At 37.3% G+C, this 25,186-nt stretch overlaps 1 protein-coding gene across 1 annotated transcript in view; it reads right to left on the minus strand.

The window, feature by feature from the left end:
* Positions 1 to 18,551, minus strand: part of HAO1 (hydroxyacid oxidase 1) — a 57,526-nt gene extending 38,975 nt beyond the window's left edge. Inside the window, exons 1-2 of the mRNA XM_001167611.6 lie at positions 18,327 to 18,551; positions 12,523 to 12,674 (exon numbers count right to left, since the gene is read on the minus strand). Of these exons, the coding sequence (XP_001167611.1) occupies positions 12,523 to 12,674; positions 18,327 to 18,463 (289 nt within the window). The 5' untranslated portion in view covers positions 18,464 to 18,551. The remainder of the gene's footprint in view (positions 1 to 12,522; positions 12,675 to 18,326) is intronic.
* Between the last annotated feature and the right edge of the window lie 6,635 nt (positions 18,552 to 25,186).

Below are 25,186 nucleotides of genomic sequence, written 5' to 3' on the forward strand. Positions count from 1 at the left end.
AGTGGGGTTGGGAGGGGGAAAAGGGCTGAAAAAAACTACCTGTTGGGAATTATGGTCATTACCTAGGTGATGGATTCATTTGCACTCCAAACCTCAGCATCATGCAATATACCTTTGTAACAAACCTGCACATGGCTCCCTGATTCTAAAATAAAAGTTGAAAAAAGAAAAAGAATGGGCAAAGGATCTGAACAGACATTTCTCAAAAGAAGAGATATAAATGGCCAATAAATATATGAAAGAAGCTCAGTATCACTAATTATCAGGGAAATTGAAATTAAAATCATAATGAAGTATCACCTCCAACTGTTAGAATGGTTATTATCAAAAACACCAATGATAACAAGTGTTGGTGAAGATGCAAAGAAAAGGGAACCCTTGTGGAGAAAAGGGAACCCATTGATGGCAGGAATGTAAGTTAGTACAGACATTTTGAAAAACAGTTTGGAGATTTCTTCTACAATGATTTTGATGCTCAAGAGACCCATTCCTCTTTTCCCTTGCAAATATAGTGTCCAATGCTCAATGCCTTTATGGAGAAAGCTCCTAAAGGAGAGTGGAATCTTCTCCAATTCCAAGAACTCCCTGTGAGGACATATATAGGGAGAGAATATCTAAGGAGATAATTTCTGCATTCCCAAGGTACACATTACTTTGGAGAGCCTGGAACAAATAATCCAAGAAGTGAAACAAGAACATGCTTTTCCCTATCCCCACCCTAACCTGTTCATAAATTTCCATGGGAGGAGCTGCAGAGTGAGTCTAAGGGGCTGGCAGCACTTGCATAGTCCAAACATCAATCAGTAATACTTGGAAGAAAAATTGTAAAGTTCCCAGTATAAGTTTTTGGTTTCTCTACTCTTCCATTTGCAATGTAACTATAAATATAATGATATAAAAATAAATGAGATTAATATCCTTGTTTACTATCATCCATTCCCCCCACTCCATCTCAAAAAATGAGCTACGGCCAGTGGAATGATTTCTGTTTTATAGAATAAAAGTTAATCTCAGACCCACCCATAATAAAGATTTCTATTAGAGTTAAATCACATGTCCTAGGGTGGAAAAATGCCACAAGGGTCTGCAATAACCTGACATAAGGTAAGTGTAGCTCGACCTTTCTAAACTGACATTCAATAGAGGGTTGGCTAAATTTCCTATACTATGGAACTTACAATCAACGGCTGAGATTTAAAAGAACTCATCAAGTATGAATGCAGCTACCTCTGGGGTTGATGCTAATCCTGAACTCCAAAGTACAGTGATTTAAATGAGCTAGGACAGGTAAATAGCTTTGGAAAACAGCAAAAACTGGCAGTGTTCTCCCTGTGGCTGGGAAATGCAATTGTTCTTCTAGAGCTTGGCACAGTTTTGTTTTGTTTGTTTGTCACATCAAGTCTTAATGAAAATATTTATTTCTGATCCAGGTAATCTGGATGTGAAGAAGCAAAAATAGGAAATCCACTGTGTACATAAATTTTAGGGGCCTGCATACTAAGCCTGCCTGTCCCAGGTTTTTATCAAAGACTACTGTGAACACATCTCTTAATTATCTAGAGTCTCCTTGTGACTTCTCACTCATTTCAGGCAGTCATTCTAAACTTAATAGGCTCTCAGAAGACCTTGAGGGTCTTCAGAAGGGAACAATATCCATCTACATCTAATAGTGTCATGTGTGAAGACCTGAACTATGCCTTTGGCTTGGAACCAAAAGGAACTTTCATCCCAGGCTCTGATCAGGGCTTCTCAATCTTTGAGGAATCACATGGGTATGTTAACAAAATTCAGATTCTGACTCAGTAGGTCTGTAGTGGGACCTAAGATCTGCATTTCTAACAAGCTCCAGAGTCCTGCTGATGCTGATGTTCCAAGAACCATACTTTGAGAACCATGAGGTAGATATTTTCTTTCAAAAGGACTCATCCAAATTAGTAGAATATGTGTGATGTCCTGAGCAAAGTTGGGGCTCATTGAAAATGGGAGGGAAATATGGAGCAATGGCAGTGAAGTTGGTAGTGGCTGTCCCATGGTTTGCCAATGGCCCACCATGCCTTGCTGATAAATCTGCCTTTCTTCTAGCCTGGCACCCTCTGGAGAGGGTCACAGGTACATTTGCCACATTTGTTTATGCATTCTTCTCTTATTAGTTTTAAAGCCAAGGAATTAAACTGTGTTCGCATGATGGCCCCTCAGTACACTTAACCATTATCCCATGATTTTGGTTTGGTTTCGTTTGGGTTGTGTTGTTGTTGTTGTTGTTTGTTTGTTTGTTTAGCTTGCTTATCTGGGATTTGTCCAGCTTCCTAGATCTCAGATCAGAAGCAGAAGTGAATAATAAATAAAAATAAAATGGTATAAGATGAAGAAGAGAGCGCTTACTCAAAGCTGAGAAAGCACAATTTATCAATTATAAAATAGTTTCCAAATGTTTAATGTCAGGTCCAACAATCTTACACACAGAAATAAGATGATGAACCATCAGGCAAAACTGAAGTTTATCATGCTGGGCTTGATGAGGAAGGGAATTATAATATATTTGAGAATGATGTTCATCCACAGCCACCACCACCACCACAAAACAATAGAGGGAAATAGAAAATATTAGTTATCAATGAGAGTAAATTATTTGGAACATCAATTCATATGGGACTAATCATATACCTAGATTCAAAGAGAACAATTAAGTAACATGTTAATTTAGACCCAAATAATTTCTTTGAAAATAATTCTCTTTTATGGGAAGGCAGAGTCAAGTTTCCAAATTATGGTTTTAAGGAAAAAGAGGAAACAGGAAACAAAAAAGTGTAATATGTTCAAAGGGCCTAAAGTGTTGGGGTTTTCTTAGGTGCATTTGATTAAAAAGCTCCTACAAAACTTAGTCATCAAAACAGCTGCACTGAAAATAATTTTGTTGAGAAAACGCATTTTGTCATCTGCACAGGAAGTCATTACGTAATGGGGAAAATATGCAATGACCAAGTACCAAGCAGTTGTGTGGTTCTAAACTTAGGGCCTGTCATAGTGAAGTGTTTGCATAACTGTGCACCATAATGTCCATTGAGTGTGTCATCCTATCTTCACAGGGGAACTACCATCATAAAGGTCTTCACAGAGTATCTACCATCACATAGACTCAGTCAACATTATTTTATGAATGTCTAAAATTACAATTGAGATTAACCAGAAAAATAAAGTTCTGAAGTCAGTGATCTAAAAGAACAAACCTTCAACTACAATTATGCTTGAAATACTTAAAAGTTGTCAAACAAATCTTAATTTACAATTTATGGAACTGAACCAATTTAAACACTGCCAAGAAAGACCAGGAAACCAGACTTAATCGTTGCCGTGCTTTCATCATGGCCCATTGAAAGAATCTGGAGCTATATAATCTTGAGTGATCACACTGCCACTACACCTCTAGACCTCTTTTTTACTTATGAAAATATTTTCAAGGAACAGTTAGTCTCAGGGACATCTTAGCTCTCCCTTCCTTGTTTTCACTGTATTTCTAGGGCAGAACTCTGCAACAGACTAAAACATTAGCTCTACTGCAGTGATTCCTGTGTTATTATTCTGTCATTTTACTGAATTGTCAAGTCCTGGCATAAATGGTAGATCATATGGAGACCACAACACAGTGATAGGCCTTCAAATAATGGTTTTAAGGAGTAATGAGTTTGCACACAACAACTTCAACCAACCTACCAGTGTTTAACAACTTCAGTGTTGGGATACACATGTGAGCCTCTGACTTTTTTCACTGTCACATTTTAATGTCATCAGGCACATTAATAATTCTGAGAAGAAGCAATCTCATGCTCTCAAGAAAGCCACCCAATAGCTTAAATTTTGGTGCAAAATCCTAGAAATCATTCCATTTGATGGCTGTCTTTAATATGGCTAGATTCTAATTTTTTAATAGGTGTTTTAATCAACAATCTTGTTTCATTGCAAAGTGATTTTAACACTGAAGCCACTATTTATATGAAAATACTTTAGCAATGAATTATACATTTTAGTATATGTATATATATCAAATGTCCATAATCTTTTAATACATATATAAGCATATGTAATACGGATGTGTGTTTGTGTGTGTGTGTGTGAGTGCTTACACACAGAAAGAGCATGTCACTGACTTTTTATTGTTAGAAAAGCAAGTCTAAAACATAAAATTTGGTTACACTTTAGAGTGAAACAGACTTAGGTTCAAACCCCATCACCACCATTACTGGCACCAGACCTTGGTCAAGGGCTTCCTTCTTCTCTACTGTCAAACAGAATGAGAATTACTTCACAGGCCTATTGTAAGGATTAATCACAAGAACATAAAGTCCAAGCATTGCACCTGATACGTGACAGGCACTCCACTTCAGAAAGAGTAAAAATTTTCCTTAAAGCAAGTCCAGTGCTTTGCCTGGATTAGGTAAAATTGAGAATAATGGGGATATTTTCCTAGTAGGTATGCTGAAACATATATCTAGTCGGTCGCCTAGCACAACACATAAATATATAAATCAATAAAGCTTTCAAAAAATACATCGTTTGGGTTTAGAGCAAAGGAAATGACAATTTTTCCTGTTGAATGGTCTTTCACTCAATGTTAAGGTTGATCACTTAATCTTGGAAAATCCAGAAAATTCAACAGCTAAAACTCTCACCTACACCCTAATGCAGTCATCTGGGGTCTGTGTGGCTCTTTGTGTTACTCTGCAATCTGTTCCACCTGCATCTTAATAGGTGGTCAAGTCATAGCTGAGTCCCAAAACTTCACTTTGGAATGTTCTGGCCTTTTAGGCTCAAAAAGAAAGTGTTTAGATTTAATGGTTTTATGGCCCATCAAATCCTGTGTGGTAGCCTCTAATTGCATCCAGGGGCTGGAATTTCTTTTAAAACTTTTTTTTTTTTTGACAGTTTAATAAGAATTTGCTAATATGCTGAACATTCCTGGAACGCATTAGGTAGGTTTTAATTTTTCTTGATATGAGGTCCCAGCACTCCCTCATGTGGCACTTGCCCACATAACAAGTCAGAAGCAAAAGGATAAATGAATATTTAATCCTTCTTTTCTCTTTCTTTTTGATTTCTCATGTTTAAAGGGAGAAAAAAAATCTCAAGTAGCTCCATGAAAGATGAAGGAAAATTTTATTATAGCTACTGTGCATAAAACCTGAGAGGTTTCCATGGCAATGTTCTTAAAGCACCAAATGGTATAGTAAGCATTTTATTAATTGGATATTTGAGAAGTCAGAGATGTTCTACTTATCCTGGAAGACTAAAATTTAGCCTAATGATACCACCTATTTTATATGTGTTAGCATTTATGTTTATTATTGCTATTTCCTTCAATATGTTAAATATTCATAGAAATAATTTTGTATTCTTCTTTAAAGAATATAAAGAAAAAAATTCAAAAAAATAAATAAAAATGATCTGCTAGAGTTTCAAACGGATGTGCCATTATAAGTAGAGGCACTTATAAAACAGCTTAAATATTATAAGATTTACAACTATTAAAATGTTGATTAAGTAATCCATTGAATCAAATTTTTTATTCATAACACAGTGCATGAAAACCTGCCCTCCATTCAGTATTTTTCAGTTATTTTTTTTCCACTTTAAAAGGCTTCTTAGAATTTTATCTTTTGTTTGATTGTAATTCATGACCCATTGTTTATGCTCCCAAATTTTGCAAAAAGCGAATGATTTCCCAATTAATTTCACTTCTGTGGCTTATTTTATCTTCTCAAAGTTAAAAAGATAAAACAATAAAACATAGGATGTTTGCAATAAATATTTTAAGATGATAGCATGGTGCTTGCCTTAGGATTCTTGCTACAGTTAATGACATTTGGAAATACCAGTAACAGAGCAGGGTATTATAGGTAGCACTGCCTAAGTGATTAATAATCTGAGCAAAGCATTAACCTCTCTAAGCCTCGATTTCCACACCCACAGGAGTTGGAGAAAGTTTCTCAGGGTTTTGCACTCACATATTTTAAGATGGTGGTAAGGATAGATGAATAAATAATAAAGTCAAATTGTGTGGCACATACTAATTGCTCTATAAATGCTGGTGATCATCATTTTTCACAAGACTTTGAAGTATCACTTTCTGAGTTTATGCAACATTTATTAAACACGTTTGTGTTTTTAGCAATAGTCAGAGATAGTTACATATCTTGTTCCTCTCCTATAGACCAAGAATGTACTTTGAAAAATGGAAATCAAATGCATTCAAATGCTCACTGCCTCATCTAAACCCTCCAAGGCTGACATAGTGCAGTGGAAAGAAGTGGGCTGACATAAAGCGCATCTAAACCCTCCAGGGCTGACATAAAGTGTAGATTTCAGAAGAGTAAGAAAAGGTAGCTCTATACTTTGAATTGTTTCTTTTTGCATTTGATAAAATTTTAAATGGGATCAAAATCATTTATTTATATACTGAAAAAATTGCAAAGATCATCCACTTCTATGCCAGTTTTCTGGGTTTTTGTTTTTGGAGATTTTTGTTGTGAAAGTTCTTTCTTTTTTTTTTTTTTTTTTTTTTTTTGTCTTTCCAGCAGAACTATTTAAAGAACTTTTCTTTTGAACACCAAAATGCAACACAAGTAGCTCATGCTCAGTATCACACCTAAGTTCTGTAAGATCCCTGGGAACAACCCCAGCCTCCTTGGGACGTGGCATTCAATCCACTGGTCTTGCTCAAGTAGCTCACTTTATCAATGAAGAAACATAATCCTAGAAAGTGAAAATGACCTGCCACAGAAATAAAACTAGTTCGTGGTAAATTTCCACATAAATCAGATGTCCCAGATGTACAGCCCAGGGGACACTTGTAGCCCACAAAAGTATTTACTTTGGCCCACACATTGTTGCCCCAAACAGTGTTTTAGGGAATTTTGATTTATTTGCCCACATTTAAAAACCAGGAGATTGTACATAGAAATCAAGATTTCTGGCTTCTTAAAATTTTGGAAGATTTGGCAACCCCACATCCCTGCTCCCTTGGATCATCAAGAGCTAAGATGTGGCTGCCCCCTTCTGATGGAACATGCAATCTCAGACTCACTGCAGTCTCCACACAGGAGCTTGCACTGTTTTTTGTTTGTTTGTTTGTTTGTTTGTTTCAATTTCATCTTTTTTGGACATTTACATTACAAGCCTGGCTCCTAAAAGTACCTTTTTTTTCCCTGAGGTTTCTGCATAAAGCTTAAAATAAAAATATTTTTAACAAAGAAAAAGAACAATTTTTATTTCCACTAGATGTAAATGGAATATACTTTTCTGAAAGTGAGTTTTTGTGTGTGAAAGATAAAGATTTCGGAGACTTTGGGCTCTGAGGGGCAAATAAAGATAGTGTGTAAGCATTTCTAGCATTTATTTCATGAATCCTCACAAGAAATCCTCAGGTGAGAGCTCTTATTCATCTAGGGTTGCCAGATTGAGCAAACATACAGGACACCTATGATTTGTTGTTTATCTGAAATTCAAACATAATGGGCCCTCTGTGTTTTATTTGATAACCTTGTATTCATCATCATTTTGAAAATGAAAAAAGTATAGCTTCATTGGTCACTCTACAAACATGCAGCAGTGTAAAAAAGTAGAGTTCAGACAGGGCGCAGTGGCTCACGCATGTAATCCCAGCACTTTGGGAGGCCAAGGCAGGCAGATCATGAGGTCAGGAGATCAAGACCATCCTGGCCAACATGGTGAAACCCTGTCTATACTAAAATACAAAAAATTAGCCAGCCGTCGCAGTGCGTGCCTATAGTCCTAGCTACCCAGGAGGCTGAGGCAGGGGAATCGCTTGAACCTGGGAGGCAGAGGTTGCAGTGAGCTGAGATAGCGCCGCTGCACTCCAGTCTGGTGACAGAGCAAGACTCTGTCTCAAAAAAAGAGAGTTGAGTTCAGTTCTTGGTCCTAGTTAATAAGGTGGATTATTATTATCCCACAGTTGTGAGAGGAAGGGCAGAAAGGCCCTTGAGGTTGGACTCTGAATAAATCTGGAGAGTCAACGGGGGAAATGAGACTATGGCACCATAGCAATTCCCAGAACTTTCTGGAGGCCCATTCTAATTACTCAGACCAGACCATTGCCTGTGGGCACCAATGGGTTTCACTTACTCTCACTGACCATGCTGAGGGGGACACTTCTCCAGGGAGATTGATAACTAACCCCTGTTTTCTGAACCTGGCCCCAACTTCTCTTCCTTGCTAGGGTCTAAGTCCCTGGAGACAGGAATGCTTAGCGGCCAGATATTTAGAAGGGTAACAAAAAAAAAATACTCCACAACAAATTGCATAGATTTCCCAATATTCCCAAGGACTGGCTTGCTTGAGAGGATTTCCATATTCTTTCTGGGAATGATGGAATAAATACAATAATAACTTCATAATTCCATGTGAATTTTCTGAGTGTTTATAAATAAATCTATGCCAAGTATGAATATTCTTACACTGTTACTTAAATTTGCCTGTGGCTATCTATAGCCTTCAGTTAGCTATTATCCTGGTTTGCATACTTCAAGAAGCCAAAAATGACACAGAGATGTGAGAGCAAGTCATCTTATTTGGAAACGATCTCAATGAATTGAAGGAATGGGGAAGTGAGGAAAGAATCGGAAGGAAGCCAGTAAAAGAGGGTGTGTTCATGGGCAGGCAACCTCAGTGGGCAACTGGGACTCAATCCTTCCAAGGAACACTGGGTGACCATATTAGAAAATGCTTCAGTTACCTGAGCAAAGAGAGCTGAGGTATTTATCCACCTACTGCTGTACATCATTAGCTAGGGAACCCTCTCTCCCATTCCCCTACTTCAATCACACCTATCCATGGGCTCATGTTGCAACAGATAATGTCAGGCAAAAAGTGGTAGGTCTGATGGAAATGGGAAGTAAGAAGGGAATACATGCAGAGCACAAGCACCATCTACTCCAGCCATTCATCCTTTCCTTGCAAGTAACCCACTGTCCCACAACGTAAACACACCAGCCAAAGAACACCTGCTATGAGCTGATGACCATCAGCTTTCTGGATACACCTAAATATTAAATAGACTAATAACCTATAGATAGTCTTTAAAACATAGGTGAAAACTTAGAAACCCTGGAGAGAGGTTTCTAGTATAAATACAGAATAGAAACTCTGATGTTGCTGCCCTGATAGGAACCCAATGGAGCACCCTATGTTTTTGAGGGCAACATGTGTACACTTCCATTGCCTTCTCCAATTCCTCTGCAATCTCGATGTCACCACCCTCTCTTTGTTCTGCTGGATCCACCTTATCCAAATGTCTATTGTGTAACTTATCTTCCTGAGGGGTCTGCTTTGCATGCTCCTAAAACTATAATTACTTCTAGGGGATCATAATGGGCTTCTCCTCATGACACTTCATAGGAGTTTCTGAAATTAAAGCTCTTGCAAAGTGGTGAGGAGCCCAGATTCTGGAGACAGAATACCTCTATCTGAATCCCATCTCTATCACTTATGAATTGTGCATCCCTAGGCAAGGTTATTCACCTGGCGTGTACCTCAGTTTCTCCTGTGTAAAATAGGTTTAATAATATGATCTATTTATTTGGGCCGCTCTGAGCCTTCAATGCTATAATACTCGTAATATACTTAAAATAGTGTCTGGAACGTGATAATTGCTTTATAAGTGTTAAATAAACCTAAGGGGATAAGATTGTAATAGGCATTTAATATCTTCTTATGGTTACTTCTGGAGGAAATAGTCCTACTTACACTGTCAAATCATAGTTTCTAAGGAAGCTTTCTTTTCTTCTTTCTTCTCCTCTTTCTTCTCAGCCCAACTCCACCAAGAATAAAGACTGGTCTTGGAACCATCAAATGTGACTTGGAGAATAAGTCTGTCATTGACGAGCTATGAAAAACAGTTTTCTCTGGAACTTTAGCTACTTGCCCACAAAATAGGGACAGAAACACCTGTCAAATATCAAATAAAGCAATATGTGTTGGTATGGTTAGGCTTTGTTTCTCCATCCAAATCTCATCTTGAATTATAATCCCAGGTGTTGAGGGAAAGACCTAGTGGGAGGTGATTGGATCATGGGGGTGGTTTCCCCCATGCTGTTCTCATGATAGTGGGTGAGTTCTCATGAGATCAGATGGTTTTATAAGTTATCTGGCATTTCCCTGCTTGCACTTCTCTCTCCTGCCACCATGGGAAGAAGGTCGTTCCTTCCCCTTTGCCTTCCACCATGATTGTAAGTTTCCTGAGGCCTCCCCAGCCATGTAGAACTGTGAGTCAGTTAAACCTCTTTCCTTAATAAATTACCCAGTCTCGAAGAGTATCTTTAAATCAGTGTGAGAAGGAACTAATACATGTGGTAAAAATAATTTGCTGGCTCCAGGGTGCCTTACCAAGTGAGCTCTGCTTTTTGCTTTCTCTGCTTCCTTTCTTTATTTCCATTCTCTTCATGGTCCCTTGTCCCTTTATCTCTACTCTTTTAAATCTAATTGTTATCATTTCCTCCTTACAAAATAATTCAAAGAAGAGTTTATAAGGTTGAGCCAAAAATCAGAAGAGTATAAAGTCAGGAGTAATCTCATCACTTATAAATAAACATTTGTAAATTGTGATCTTTGAAACTAAATGTATTTTAGGACCTGACTATTGTTTGCAACTGATTTCTCACAATTTTAAATTAAAATATCATTCTACATTATTGCACTCTTCCTATAGTATAATTTTTAAATTTGATGTCATTTTTATGCATCATATTTTTTGCAAACTATCTCCAATTATAAGATGTTTGGGTATTTTTTTCAAATTATTTTCCTGCTAAAAATAAGAAGCATGAAAATCCTTGCAGAAATGATTTTTTTCCTCAAAAATCATAATTATTTCCTTGGAATTCCTAGAAGAGAATTTTTAACATCACATGGAATTTACATTTTTAGAGCTTTGATATACAGTGCCAGATTATTTTCTAGGAAGATTATTCCACTTTATACTTTTCTCAACACTGTTTGAAATGCACATTTTCTCCCTAACCTAATCATACTGCCTGATCTTAAAATATAAATTCGATATACGGAAAATAAAATAGATGGTCATAATTTCCATGTCTTTGCTTATTAATGAAATTGAATATTTTTCATATGTTTATTGGTCACTTTTATGTCTCCATTTGTAAATTTCCTATTTATATCTTTTGTTCACTTATTTCTCTTTTTCCCTTTGAGCAATATATTATTTTCTTCTTCAAATATAAGGGCTTTTTACGTGGAAAGGACATTAACCCTTCACAGTCTCATATTTTTTTTCCATTTCTTTCAGTTTACCATTTACTTTTTATTTTCATTGAGATTTAAGAGCACTAAAGTTTTAGTTTTTTGGTGTTCATTTGTTTTCTTTTGTTCTAAGGTTGTTGCCTATAGCTTCAAGCCTGAAAGGGCCTTTATTATCTTGATTTTGTATAGATATTTACCCATTTAGTATTTTCCTTTTTTTTCTTCTCTCTACTTATGTTTCAGGATTACCATAGACAAAAGGCTGAGGCCCCAAAGCCACTTATTTGTATGTAGTCCTAGAATTAAGGAAGCTGCTAAGTCTGTCCAGCAAAACCTCATTGTGCCATTCTGATATCCCTGACAGAATTTTATGTCAGACATTTCAAGAAGGGAGGTGAATTCACAAGATGCTTAATTCTTAAAACTAAAATGTTTTAAAATATTATATAGTCGTGTTCTTTTTCTGCTCTGCTTAGCATCAAAAGAATTAATTTCCAACTTTTATATTAGTTTCTGGAGCACAATTTGGGGAGATTTTTTACTCTGCACAGCCTTTCAAATGTTCACAGTTGCTAGAGAACTGGAAAGTTAATAAATTAGCCCTAATAAGAGATTTCTTTACATCATATTTGATTTTCTCATCACTCCCTCCTAAGACAGCTGGAACTGCTCTATTGGGAATATAACTCATCCATAAAAAAGAATCATGATCCAAAACCACGGAAGAAAACACAACCAACCACGTTGCTCCATTTGCAATTTGGCTGTGAGAACCACTTTGGTTTTGGGGAAGCAGGCGGATTTTGAGATAAGGTAGCCACAGGGCTGAATTCCAATTCTGTAACTACCTAGCTGTGACTTTGGGCGAGTCTACCTGTCAGAGATTCATTTCCTGAGACAGTACTATTAATACCCATAATATAACCAACAGTTACTGAGCCACTACTCTCTGCCATGAACTTTGTATACCAGAACTCATTCAATCCTCACCATAACCCAATGAGGCAGGTACAATTTTTGTCCCTATTTTACAGCCAAGGAAACCAATGCAGAGAGAGGATATCTTGCCCAGTCACACAGCTGGAAAGAAGAGGAGCAGGACATGCAAGAACAAGTATTTTGATGATAGAGTCCATGAGCTTAATGTTTCTGAGTGTAAAAACATCAAGGAACATATTTGCTTGGTGCATTCAGAGAAGGAAGTCGATAAACGTTAGCCTCCTTCTGTCCCTGTGTTGACGATCTTCCTCCTACCTCTCACAGTGGCAAGCTCGCCGTCCACATGAGCCATGCGCTGCATGGCCGTAGCCCCCACACATATTGGCATGCTGACCCTCTGTCCTAAAACAGAAGTCGACAGATCTGTTTCAGCAACATTCCGGAGCATCCTTGGATACAGCTTCCATCTAGAATTAAAAAATAAAATAAAATAAAAGGCTTTAGAGTTTCAAAATCATAACCAAAACTTTGACATTACATTTTAGTTAAAAGAAAAAATATAATTGGATTTTTTCCAAACAAGCAAATGATTTCATAAAGCTAATGGAAAAGAGGCAATTTTACTGTTTGTTTGGTTAGAAAGTTAACAATTAGAGGATAATGAATTTCCCAAGCAATTATTTATTAAAGTATAACTAATATATAATAGTATTCATTCATTTTAGTCTGCAGTTTTGTGAATTTTGACAAATGCATACAGTGGTGTAACTGCCATGACAATCAAGATCTAGAAAAAGTTCAATCATTCCCAAAAAAATCCCCATTTTCTTTTGCAGCGAAACTCTCCCCAGTTCAATCCCCTGACAACCACTGATGCATTTTTTCTTTGTCCTGATAATTTTGCTTTGCAAGAATATCATGTAAACAAAATCATTCAGTATGTAGCCTTTTGAGTTTGGCTTCTTTCACTTAACATAACGCATTAGAGATTTTCTCATGATGTTGTACGTGTCAATAGTTTGTTCCTTTTGGTTGATGAATAATATTCCATCGTACAGGGGTACCATCATTTGTCCAGTCATTCCCAAGCTAAAAGACATTTTGAATACTTCCAGTTTGGGGGGAAATTCTAAATAAAGCCACTACAAACATTCACGTACAGGTTCTTGTGTGAACATAGTTTTTGTTTCACTTCCCCAATCTTGAAAATCAAGATGGTATACAAATGCATAGAGTTTAGATTAGAGTTTAAGAAGATATGCTATGTCTAGTTTGTCTTATTTTTATGTGATAAACAGCAGCTTCAGGCAATTACTTTTAAAATTATAATTTGGTTTCTTCAGAATTATTGAGCTATATGCTATATTCATTAAAGTCTAATGATGAGGGAAGGTTTTTTATTAGTTTAATTTAACACTTTTCTCAAAAATGTTATTTGACAAAAACTGAAATTTGGGTGTTAAAAAGTTTTTGACTCCGGAAAATTATTTTAAATGAATGTTTCTGTGATTCTTCTGTGTTGGAATGAAAATTACCAATAAACCAGCAACCAAAAATTCACCAGTAAAATTTACAGAAGAACTAGTTCTCTTTCCTCCTGGCAAAATATATATCTCCTATTTGTTTTGATTTATTATTCTCATTAGTACTGATCAAAATTGAAGAAAATACAGCCCTATTTCTAGTATGCATGAGTATAATAAACGTGTTGTTTAGGCACACATGCATATCTAACCAGCATTCACCTAGTACTTCCTAGATGTAACTCTACTTCCAGAAACAGCATGACTTTTTAGTAAATATAGTGAAGTATGATATAGTATAGTAATGCAGTAACTTAAAGAAAAAAAAAGAAGAAAAAGAAAAAGCCCTTAATCGAAGCGTGCTTCCTGTAGCGGAAGAAGAAATTCTGCCTTCTATTGCTTTGTGGAATAGCTAAGGGTCTGTAATCTAACCCTTCCTCACATAATAAAGTAAAAACATCCAGTCCCTGAAAAGCATAATAAAGAAGTTTTACTGTGTGATTTCTATGCTATTCCTTTGAACATTATAATTGTCATTATTTTATGTCACACCACATGCTCTGTTGCTGAAAGTCTTTTCTTCTTGACGGACCCTCACAGCATGATTCTTTGATCTCCATTTTGAAGGGGGAGAAGCAGAAGCCTTGAAGAGAGTTTTTATTACCAATCATCTCTAAGTGTGTTATTAGAATGAGAGAAAACGATCTTAATAGCAGCCATTGGCATGCCAGCCTTGGAAGGCATTAATATTTACTTAGAGCTAGAGAAACAATGAAAGCTTTATGACAAGAACACGCAAATCTGCAGGGCAGCAGCCGTGTGTGTGTGTGTGTGTGTGTGTGTGCGTTTGTGTGTGTTCGCGCGCGCATGCGTGCCAAAAGGGACATTTTTAAAGGTCAAATTCCCATTTATAAAGCAAGGCTAAATCCTTCCATCTCCAGACAGTGGCTTTACACTTGTCCACTTGGTGGCGCAGTCACTTTAGTAACTGTGGGCTCTTAATTTCCCTTAAACAGTATTTTCTGTTCTGAGGATAATACAGAGGCTTGTCAACCAATGCACAAAACGTAATTGCTACGTAAAATTAGATAAAATCAATGGAATGGGAACATGCATGTTATCTAAAGAGTCCTCCATGTTTTGATATTTTTCAAATAGTAGTAACAACAACTATGTCAGATAGCTCACTAGCTTTCCAAGCCTTGCCCAACCCCACCCCAAATTTAAGTAAATTTCCCACAATCATACATAAAACAGCACCTCACTATATTCTCGGGCTGTGCTCTCCTGGGCCTCCACTTTGGAAAAAGAATTGGTTCAACTGGCAAACAGTTGAACCAATTGAACAATAAACCGTTTTCAAAGGATAGAAAATGAGATGCCAGAGTAAAGGAAGTGGGGTAAAGGTGAGAATCTGTTCACAGGAATTTTGGCCCACCCCTCACATCTAACAAGGGCCTCAAATTTAACTTATAAAAAAATCAAATGATACATACACTCCTCACAAAGTAGCTGCCCTGTTGAAGGAAGACACCCATGCCTCACCCAGCTTTATAACTGTATGCTGTTTCTGAATCACACTAACTGGACATAGTGGATTCATGTTTTGTAAGTTGTGTAATCCTATAATACTGCATTCCAATTTTCTCCACATTAATTTTTTACTCTAAACAGTTAAAATATATAAAGCAAAAACACCTTATTCACCTATTGTGGATACTAGATAAATTATTTTGTGACATTTATGCCTATGAGAACACAATGTCACTGGTGAGTTTATATCACTTCTCAAATATTAAAGTGAGAGAGTGACATCACTTTTACCCGTCTGTTATTTAAAAGAAAATGATGCAATCTTCAGTCTCAATAGGTAACGCAGCAGAAAAGAGTTTCTTTTTCTGAAATCATGAGGGCTTCTAAGTGTCCAAATTGTTTAATCATCTTCCATCATTGATAATTTCAGAAAAAAAGCTACAACAATGTGAAGTCCATAGTTGAGAAGGCTACTTTGAATAAATGTGTAAGAGAAACAAATTACTGTTCTTCGTTGAATTAATCCCAATCTATTCCAGCCATGCAAAATGTAGCAAGTTGACATTTGCCCTGTTTTGTTATAACTACCATAAGAAATTTTGTTCTTCTGGGTGGTTCCATTTACTTGTCCTCTTAAACATTTTTTTCTATTGCCACAGTAATATTAGTCTCAAGTCTTACCCAAAAATATCTCCAAGCAACTGCTGGGTCACATGAGTGGTCCATGTCCCCAGAACTCCAAAATGTGATCATCAGAGCTGAGTACAGAGAAATAAAAGCTGTCACTGTGAATGACCTTTTGTTGTACTTGTGAGATGGGGAGGTGTATAAATTTCGTAAATGTGTTTGAAATACTCTGGCTTTGTATCACAATGGGTTATCTGAGGTTTGATTGTTTTAAACTTTTCATTAGAATCAGAATGTGAAATTTCAGGTTGATTTCCTTCATGCCATCAACCCAAAGTCTCCACAACCGTGGCAGAATTTCTATTCTTAGTTTCACGTGACCAGCTACATGATGCAGTGTGAGGAATCAAGGGTCACCTAGCGAGTCACACAGCAAAAGAGGACACATTGCAAAATGTGTTGCAATAAAAACCCAACTAGTTGATAATAAAATAGCATCAGCTGTCCTCCAAAGAAAGTTGATCGATATTTTTTTTAATTTAAAGCTGAACAAAAGAGAATGATCAAGGTTCATGGAAAAGGTGGCACTGCAAATTCATTTTCATTATCTGTGTCCTATCCCTAAGTTACTCGGTACACACATAGGATGGGAATACTCACTTGAATACCATGTAATTCACATAAGGCATGAGGCACTTTTCCAGTTCACAACTTAGAAGTCACCAAGCCTTCTATGTCTCCCAAAGTTTCTACACTTTAAAGGGTTGCATAGGTGATCCATCTGCTTTGGGGCACCCCTTTGCATCCTCTCTGAAACCTCCACTTGGCCAACTATTTTGGGCCCATTTTGCATCAATTCAACCCAACAGCATTATGGAGGCTGATATGCATCCAGTGAAATGTAAGTTCCTAGGGACAGGAACTTTGTCTGGCTCACTGCTTTGTCCTCTGCATGTAGTACACAGTGTAGCTCATGGAGACTCCTAATTAGCTCTAGTTAATTAGTTAGCATGCGACAAAGGGAATTAAGAAGTGAGGAAGGCTGTATACAAATGAAATAAATAATCACTTGAGCATTGGAGGTCTAGCAATGCTGAGACACTAACCCTATAAATCAGTCAAGGGTCTGAAATTTCCTTGGTTGTAATAACCTATTTGGGTTAAAGTGTTTTCAAGAGACCACTCATAGGCAAATTTTGGTGGACAAAGTTAATATTGGCCCAAGAAGGGGCATCTTCCAAGAGCAGAAACTTTTAAATGAGTCCAAAATAGTAAATAATGGTGCAGAACTTTAAGCCCCTCTACTCTCAGTCAACTTCCCTTCCCATGACTTCCCTGGCATTTGTTGAGCTCATTGGGGTTCCAGGCAAAACCTGAGACAAAGTCAAGGCTTGAAAGGGTTGGGGAGAGGCCGTATCCTTCACCCCATTGCCGTTTTCAGTCTTCTACATGGATTTGTGGGTGAATCAGTGCTGCCTACCAGAGGCCACCTTGGCCAGGATAATTTTATTTCTCCTAATTTAAATATGGAAAACTGATTTTGAGTGATTTTGTTGTAGACTAAAGAATAAATCAGGGAGGAAGGCTGATTCTCTCCCCCTGCATATTTTCTGCCTTTTTGTCTTTAATTTATCACCATCAATGAGTACCCACAATACTGATTGCCTTTACTAACAGCCATAATGTTAGATGGATGAGACTGAGTGTAGTGTAGTGAAGGCGCTCCTCTCTTGCTCCAGCAAATAAACCATTTTTGTAACTGCTATAAAAAAAACCCTTTGAAATGATTTTATTTCTTGTTTTTATTACAAACAGAAAACATAAACCATGTCACCCACCATCTTGTGCTTTGAAATATGAAAGCCAAAGGAAAACTAATTTGGGAAGAGAGATGAAGTGCTTTGAAGGAGAGATGAAACAGCAAAGTTGAAAGATTAGTGCTGCATAGACAAATTGAAATCTAAAGTGAAAGTTTAGACAACAGTAATCAAAATGAATGATAACACGAAAAGCCAGCAGGAAGAGAACATTTGAGCCAACAATCCAGTCTGGTTCATCCGGATAAGATGGTTATCTGGCATTTAATGCTGTTTCCTACACCATGAACATAAGCATTTACTGTCATACTAAGAAAAAGAAAAGTCATCCGAATTTATCGCTATTTTTATATGTAGTTAAATTAATTGTTGTCATATTTCCAAGTGAAGTAACATAGGTTTGGCTTTTGCAGTCAGTTCCTCAAGATTCACAGGCTTGGAATATTTTTTAACAATTTAAAGGCCCAAGATTTCTTACAGCCCCAAGAACTTTCCCCTCTCTACTAAGCACAAATCTGAACAAATAATTACACACCACCAACGTAAAACTAGGAGATCTTATTTTGGTACGGTCTTTGTGTAATTTTAAAACATGATTTTAAAAAATAAATTTTCTTACCTGGAAAATGCTGCAATATTATCAGCCAAAGTTTCTTCATCATTTGCCCCAGACCTGTAATAGTCATATATAGACTTTGGAAGTACTGATTTAGCATGTTGTTCATAATCATTGATACAAATTAGCCGGGGGAGCATTTTCACAGGTTATTGCTATCCCAGATGGAGTTTGTTGTTGTTTTTTTTTTTAATGTATTGCTTTCTACATCCTCACTGTTCTGTTATTTGTCAATTATTAATAGACTTTTGCCAAAGTTCAGATTTAGTTATCTGTTGCTTACATCAAGTGAGCAAACATTATATGCTTAGCCTTTGAAATTTCATTTGTAGGCTATCTGCCAAAGAACACCGAAGTCACTATCTGCCAAAGAACACCGAAGTTGAGGTTGGGGAGGCAGCAGAAGGTGATTAGGTGTCTATCACATTAAAAAGGGGAAAGGAATAAGTAAAAAATTAAAGACTTAGAGGAATACCTGTGTGAAACCACTCTTGGTTCAGTTTTGCCTAAGGCTGCTTCTTGCACATGGTCTGTGCCTGTGCTCTTTGCTTGATACCCAGAATAGGCTGCCCACTCATTTTCTTTCCACATTTGGATCATGCACAAATCATATAAACAAGAGCTTATGAACTGAACGGGGCATCCATGAAATATGGGGCATCCATGAAATTCAGGGCTTCTGCACGATATAAAATTTAGCTGATTACAAACATACACATTTGGCTTTAACATGGAACATTAAGGCCAAATTGACAGCTAATTGTTTTATTCATTCTGTATATTTGAGGTTTACAACATGATGTTATGAGATACATATACACAGAAAAATGGTTACAGTAGGGAGGCAAATGTAATATATGTATCATCTCACCCGTAGTTACTTTTTTGTGTGTATGACAAGAACAGCTAAAATCAACTTATTTAACAAAAATTCCTAATATGATACAATTTTATTAACTTTAGTCCTCATTTTGCACGTTTGCTTTCTAGACCAGGGGTCCCAAACCCCCCAGCATGGACTGGTACCGGTCCGTGGCCTGTTAGGAACCAAGCTGCACAGCAGGAGGTGAGCAGCCGGTGAGCAAGCTTTACAGCCTGAGCTCCGCCTCCTATTGTGAACTGCACATGCGAGGGATCTAGGTTGCGCCACTCCTTATGAGAATCTAATGCCTGACCATCTGAGGTGGAACAGTTTCATTCCAAAACCATCCACCTACCCCCACTGCCCATGGAAAAATTGTATTCCACAAAACTTGTCCCTGGTGCCGAAAAGGTTAGGGACCCTGTTGTAGACTTATGTATCCTACGTGTCTACTATTTTGTATCCTTTGACCTATATCACCCCTTTTCCTCTTCCCTGCTTCCCACTAGTGGTATTCACTGTTTCATTCTCTAGCTCTGGGCATTTGAAATCTTTTTTAAAACAAAATCCCACCTATAAGTGAAATAATGCAATAATTTCCCTTTTGTGCCTGGCTTATTTCACTTAGCATAATGTTCTCTGGGTTCTACTGCAAATGACAGGATTTCCTTCTCTTATAAGGCTGAATAATATTTCATTGTGTGTATATCTATACATTTTCCTTATCCATTTGTCTCTTAATGGGCATTTAGGTTTACCATTAATTCTTTTTTTTTTTTTTTTTTTTTTTTTTTTTTTTTTTTGAGATGGAGTCTTTCTCTGTCTCCCAGGCTGGAGTGCAGTGGTGTGATCTCGGCTCACTGCAGCCTCTACCTCCCAGGTTCAAGAGATTATTCTGCCTCAGCCTCCCAAGTAACTGGGACTACAGGCATGTCCACCACGCCTGGCTAATTTTTGTATTTTTATTTAGTAAAGATGGGGTTTCACCATATTGGCCAGGCTGGTCTCAAACTCCTGACCTCAAGTGATCCAACCACCTCAGCCTCCCAGAGTGCTGGGATTGCAGGTGTGAGCCACTAATTCTTAGAGTCTTATCTTTTCCTGGAGAGGGTATAGGGAAGTGCTATTCCAAAAGACCTGTGGTCTCAGTCTATAATTTCACTCAATCATGGAACACCTGGAGAAGATTCACATTAGTAGGATATGCTTGAGAAAGCAATGATTTTAACTACAGTTAGACCTGAGTTTCAAACTAGGAGCCGCCACTTAAAGCTGCTTGCCAGTTGTTCACTATCTACATTCCAACCACCTACACCTGTAGGAGAACTTGCTCTTGAACTTGGAGCCTGCTTTTTTCATAAACATAGCATGCCAAATAGTATAGTTCCATACCCTGTGGAACAGCCCTCAACCACGAGCCCAAGAAAGTTCATTCTTCTGGTGGGATTACTCCTAGGATTATGTTCTACATTGCAGGTTTCAGTTATCCACAGTGTGAGCTGGTTGATAATCTATGCTGTGTTGGCTATGTTCCTTTTTTGTTTGTTTGTTTGTTTTTTGTTTTGAGATGGAGTCTCGCCCCGTCACCAGACTGGAGTGAAGTGGCGCAATCTCGGCTCACTGCAACCTCCGCCTCCCAGGTTCAAGCAATTCTCCTGCCTCAGCCTCCCGAGTAGCTGGGATTACAGGCTCATGCCACCACACCCAGCTGATTTTTGTGTTTTTAGTAGAGATGGGGTTTCACCATGTTGGCCAGGATAGTCTTGATCTCTTGACCTCGTGATCCGCCCACCTCAGCCTCCCAAAGTGCTGGGATTACAGGCATGAGTCACCGTGCCCGGCCTGGCTGCCTTCCCTTCTAATCAGACTTCCCTACTCCTCATTGGTGCTCCCTTCACCTCCCAAATAAACTCCTTGCATTTGAATGCTTGCCTCTCAGTCTCCTTTTGGTGAAACTCAAACCAAGACAAAGAGAAATATTCATCCCTACCCTGAGGAGTGACTGTGAGGACAAAGGATATATCATCGCTTAAACACCTGGCATATAGTAGGCACAGTTGACCTTTGAACAAAAAAAAGGTTCCACTTATATGTAGATTTTCTTTAGATTCTTCCACCCCTGAGACAGCAAAACCAACTTCTCCTCTTCCTCCTGCTCCTCATTCTACACAATGTGAAGATGACAAGGATGAAGAGTTTTGATGTTCCACTTACACTTTATGAATAGTAAATATATTTTCCCTTCCTTATGATTTTCTTAATAACATTTTCTTTTTTCTAGCTTGCTTTATTGTAAGAATACAGTTTATAACACATGTAACATATAAAATATGTGTAAGTTGATTTTGTTATTGGTAAGGCTTCCAGTCAACAGTAGGCTACTAGTTGTTAAGTTTTGGGGGAGTCGAAAGTTATACACGGTGGGTCGGTACCTCTAACCCCCATATTGTTCAATGATAAACTGTATTTCATTAATATTACCCACTCTCATCTTCTCAATATACTTTACCAACACATTTTTCCGAAAGACTTTTGTTTAATGTCAATTATATAAGGACAATTCCCTAATGTAGGAGAGATTGGACAAAGGGATTCTTGAGCTTCTGGAAGGCCATTGCCATTTTTCTTCAAGTAAGTTAATCCCTTTGAGTATTTCTTTGCTAGATTTGCAATTAGTCCAATTTATTTTCTACACCCCCAAGAGAAGTGTCTTTCATAAATAATGTATGTTTATATTATCAGATCTTTTTGAAAATTGCCTTATCCCATGCTTCATAAGGCTTTATATGGTAGAAAGAATAGGGTGTAAAATCATATCTTACAGTGGATAAGTACCCTTTGAGTATATTTTGGAGAAGGAAAATCGTCTAAGATGAAGAAGAATACTAAGGGGTTCAGTATGTAATCTGTGACTTAGTTTTGACCTGTGGCCACAGAGTGAACACAAAGCACAGTCACCTGTTACATGAAATTCCCATGCTGTGGGTCACCAAAAGGAGCAGGAGAGAGGATATGGATCAAATCTATTTTTACTACTGACAAAGCAACTAGAAACCAAAGATGCAGGCTCCATAGCAGCCTATTAGGCAAACTGGGAATGAAACCAGAACCAAAAATATAAGCCATTAGGTCTTTCCCAGCTGTAATGATATAGTATATAAAAAATAAAGGGTTTTAATTTAATCAAAGGGTCATATGCTGTTAAAATTGACATAGAATTTTATAGTACATAGGTTTATTCTCAAAGTTCACAAATGCTTACTTTTTGCATCAATGTAGTGACAGATAAAATGACATTAAAATCGCTATTAGGATGTGAAAAATCTGCCAATAAGATAAGCAAGTTCTAAATAATTCAGTTTCATAGTTAACAAAATTATTATGAAAATGTGGTCAAAGGGATCTTAAATTATGGCTTATAACTCATTCAAAATGTAAAGATTAAAGCATGACCTTTTATCTGCATATTTATGTGCAAATTTAGCATTTATTAAAATAATTAGCATCCTGCAACTAACGTGATTAGAATGAAGAGGCAATCTAACATTGTTAATCAGGTCAAGTCCTGGTGAAACTAAAGAAGACACATAAAGGCCATTGGTTCTTAAAGTGTGGCTTTGAACCAGCAGCATCAGCATCACCTAGGAAGTTATTAGAAATGCAAGTTCCAGGCGTCATCCTAGTCCTACTGAATCAGAAACTCTACAGCTATTTGTGCTGTAACAAGCCTTCCAGGTGATTTGATGCACAATATTGTTTGAGGACCATGGTTTAGGCGAGATGGAATGTAAAGGGGGACTTTTTTCTTAAGAGGCTTATTCTTTTTTATAATTTCAACTTTTATCTTAGATACCGAGGCACATATGCAGCTTTGTTACCTGGGGATATGGAATGATGCTGAGGTTTGGGGTACAAATCCTGTCACCTGGGTAGTGATCACAGCACTCAATAGGTAGTTTTTCAATCCATGCTCCCGTCCCTCTCTCCCCACTGTAGTAGCCTGCAGTGTGTGTTGTTCTCATATTTATGTCCATGTGTGCTCAATGTTTAGCTTCCACTTCTAAGTAAGAACATGCAGTATTTGGTTTTCTACTCTTGCATTAACTCACTTAGGATTATGGCGTCCAACCATCTCCATGTTGCTGCAAAGGACATTATTCCATTCTTTTTTATGGCTGTACAGCATTCCATGGTATATATGTACCACATTTTCTTTATCCAATCTACCACTGAAGAGCACCTGGATTGATTCCATGTATTTGCTATTGTGAAAACTGCATCAGTGAACATATGGGTGTATGTGTCCTTTTGGTAGAATGATTTATTTTCCCTTGGGTATATACCAGTAATGGTATTGCTGGGTCGAATGGTAGCTCTATTTTAAGTCCTTTGAGAAATCTCCAGACTGCTTTCCACAGTGGCTGTACTAATTTACATTCCCACCAACAATGTATAAACATTCTCTTTTCTTCACAGACTGTCCAACATCTGTTGTTTTTTTGACCTTTTACTAATAGCCAGTCCGACTGGTGTAAAATGGTATCTCATTGTGATTTTGATTTGCATTTTTCTGATGATTAGAGATGCTGAGAATTTTTTTATGTTTCTTGGCTGCTTGTCTGTCTTCTTTTGAGGAGTATCTGCTCATATACTTTGCCCATTTTTTAATGAGGTTATTTGTTTCTTGCTTGTTGATTTCTTTGTGTTCCCTATAGATTCTGGATATTAAGCCTTTATTGGATGCATAATTTGCAAATATCTTCTCCCATTCTGTAGGTTGTCTACTTACCCTGTTAATAGTTTCTTTTGCTGTGCAGAAGCTTTTTAGTTTAATTAGGTCCCACTTTTCCATTTTTGTTTTTATTGAAATTGCTTTTGGGAACTTAGCCAAAAATTTCTTGCCAGGGCCAATGTCAAGAAGAGTGTTTCCTAGCTTGTCTTCTAGTAATTTTATAGTTTGAAGTCTTACATTTAAATCTGTGATCCATGTTTAGTTAATTTTTGTATATGGTGAAAGGGGTCCAGCTTCAGTCTTTGGCATGTGGCTGGCCAGCTATCCCAGGACAATTTATTGAATAGAGAGTCCTTTCCCCATTGCTTGTTTTTGTCAGCCTTGGCAAGAGTCAAATGGTTGTAGGTGTGTGGCATATTTCTGAGTTTTCTTTTCTGTTCCATTAGTCTATGTGTCTGTTTTTGTACTAGTACTATATTATTTTGTTTACTGTAGCTTTATAGTATAGTTCGAAGTGGGGTGGTGTGATGCCTCCAGCTTTGTTCTTTTTGCTTAGGATTGCTTTGGCTATTTGGGCTCTTTTTTGGTTCCATGTGAATTTTAGAAGTTTTTGTTGTTGTTGTTGTTGTTGTTGCTGTTGTTGTTTTTTCTAATTCTGTGAAGCATGACATTGGTAGTTTGATAGGAATAGTGTTGAATTTGTAGATTGCTTTTGGCAGTATGGCTGTTTTTATGATATTAACTCTTCCAATCCATGAGCATGGAATGTTTTTCCATTTATTTATGTCATCTTTGATTTCTTTCAGCAGGGTTTATAGTCTCCTCGTACAGCACTTTCACCTCCCTGATTAGCTGTATTACTAGGTATTTCATTTCTTTTGTGGCTATTGTAAGTGGAATTGTGTTCTTGCTTTCACTCTCATCCTGGACATTGTTGATGTATAGAAATGTGACTTATTTTTATACATTGATTTTGTATCGTGAAACCTTACTAAAGTCACTTATGAGTTCTAGGAGCCTTTTGGCAGAGCTTATAGGATTTTCTAGGCATAGAATTCTATCATCAGTGAAAAGAGATAGTTTGATTACTTCTTTTCCTATTTGGGTGCCTTTTATTTTTTTCTCTTGTTTGATTCCTCTGGCTAGGACTTCCAATACTATGTTAAATAGACATGGTGAGAGTGGGAAATCTTTGTCTTGTTCCAGTTTTCAAGGGGAATGGTTTGAACTTTTGCCCATTAGGTATAATGTTGGCTGTGTATTTGTCAT

Source organism: Pan troglodytes, chromosome 21, assembly GCF_028858775.2.
Source record: "Pan troglodytes isolate AG18354 chromosome 21, NHGRI_mPanTro3-v2.0_pri, whole genome shotgun sequence".
In the NCBI taxonomy this organism is placed as follows: domain Eukaryota; kingdom Metazoa; phylum Chordata; class Mammalia; order Primates; family Hominidae; genus Pan; species Pan troglodytes.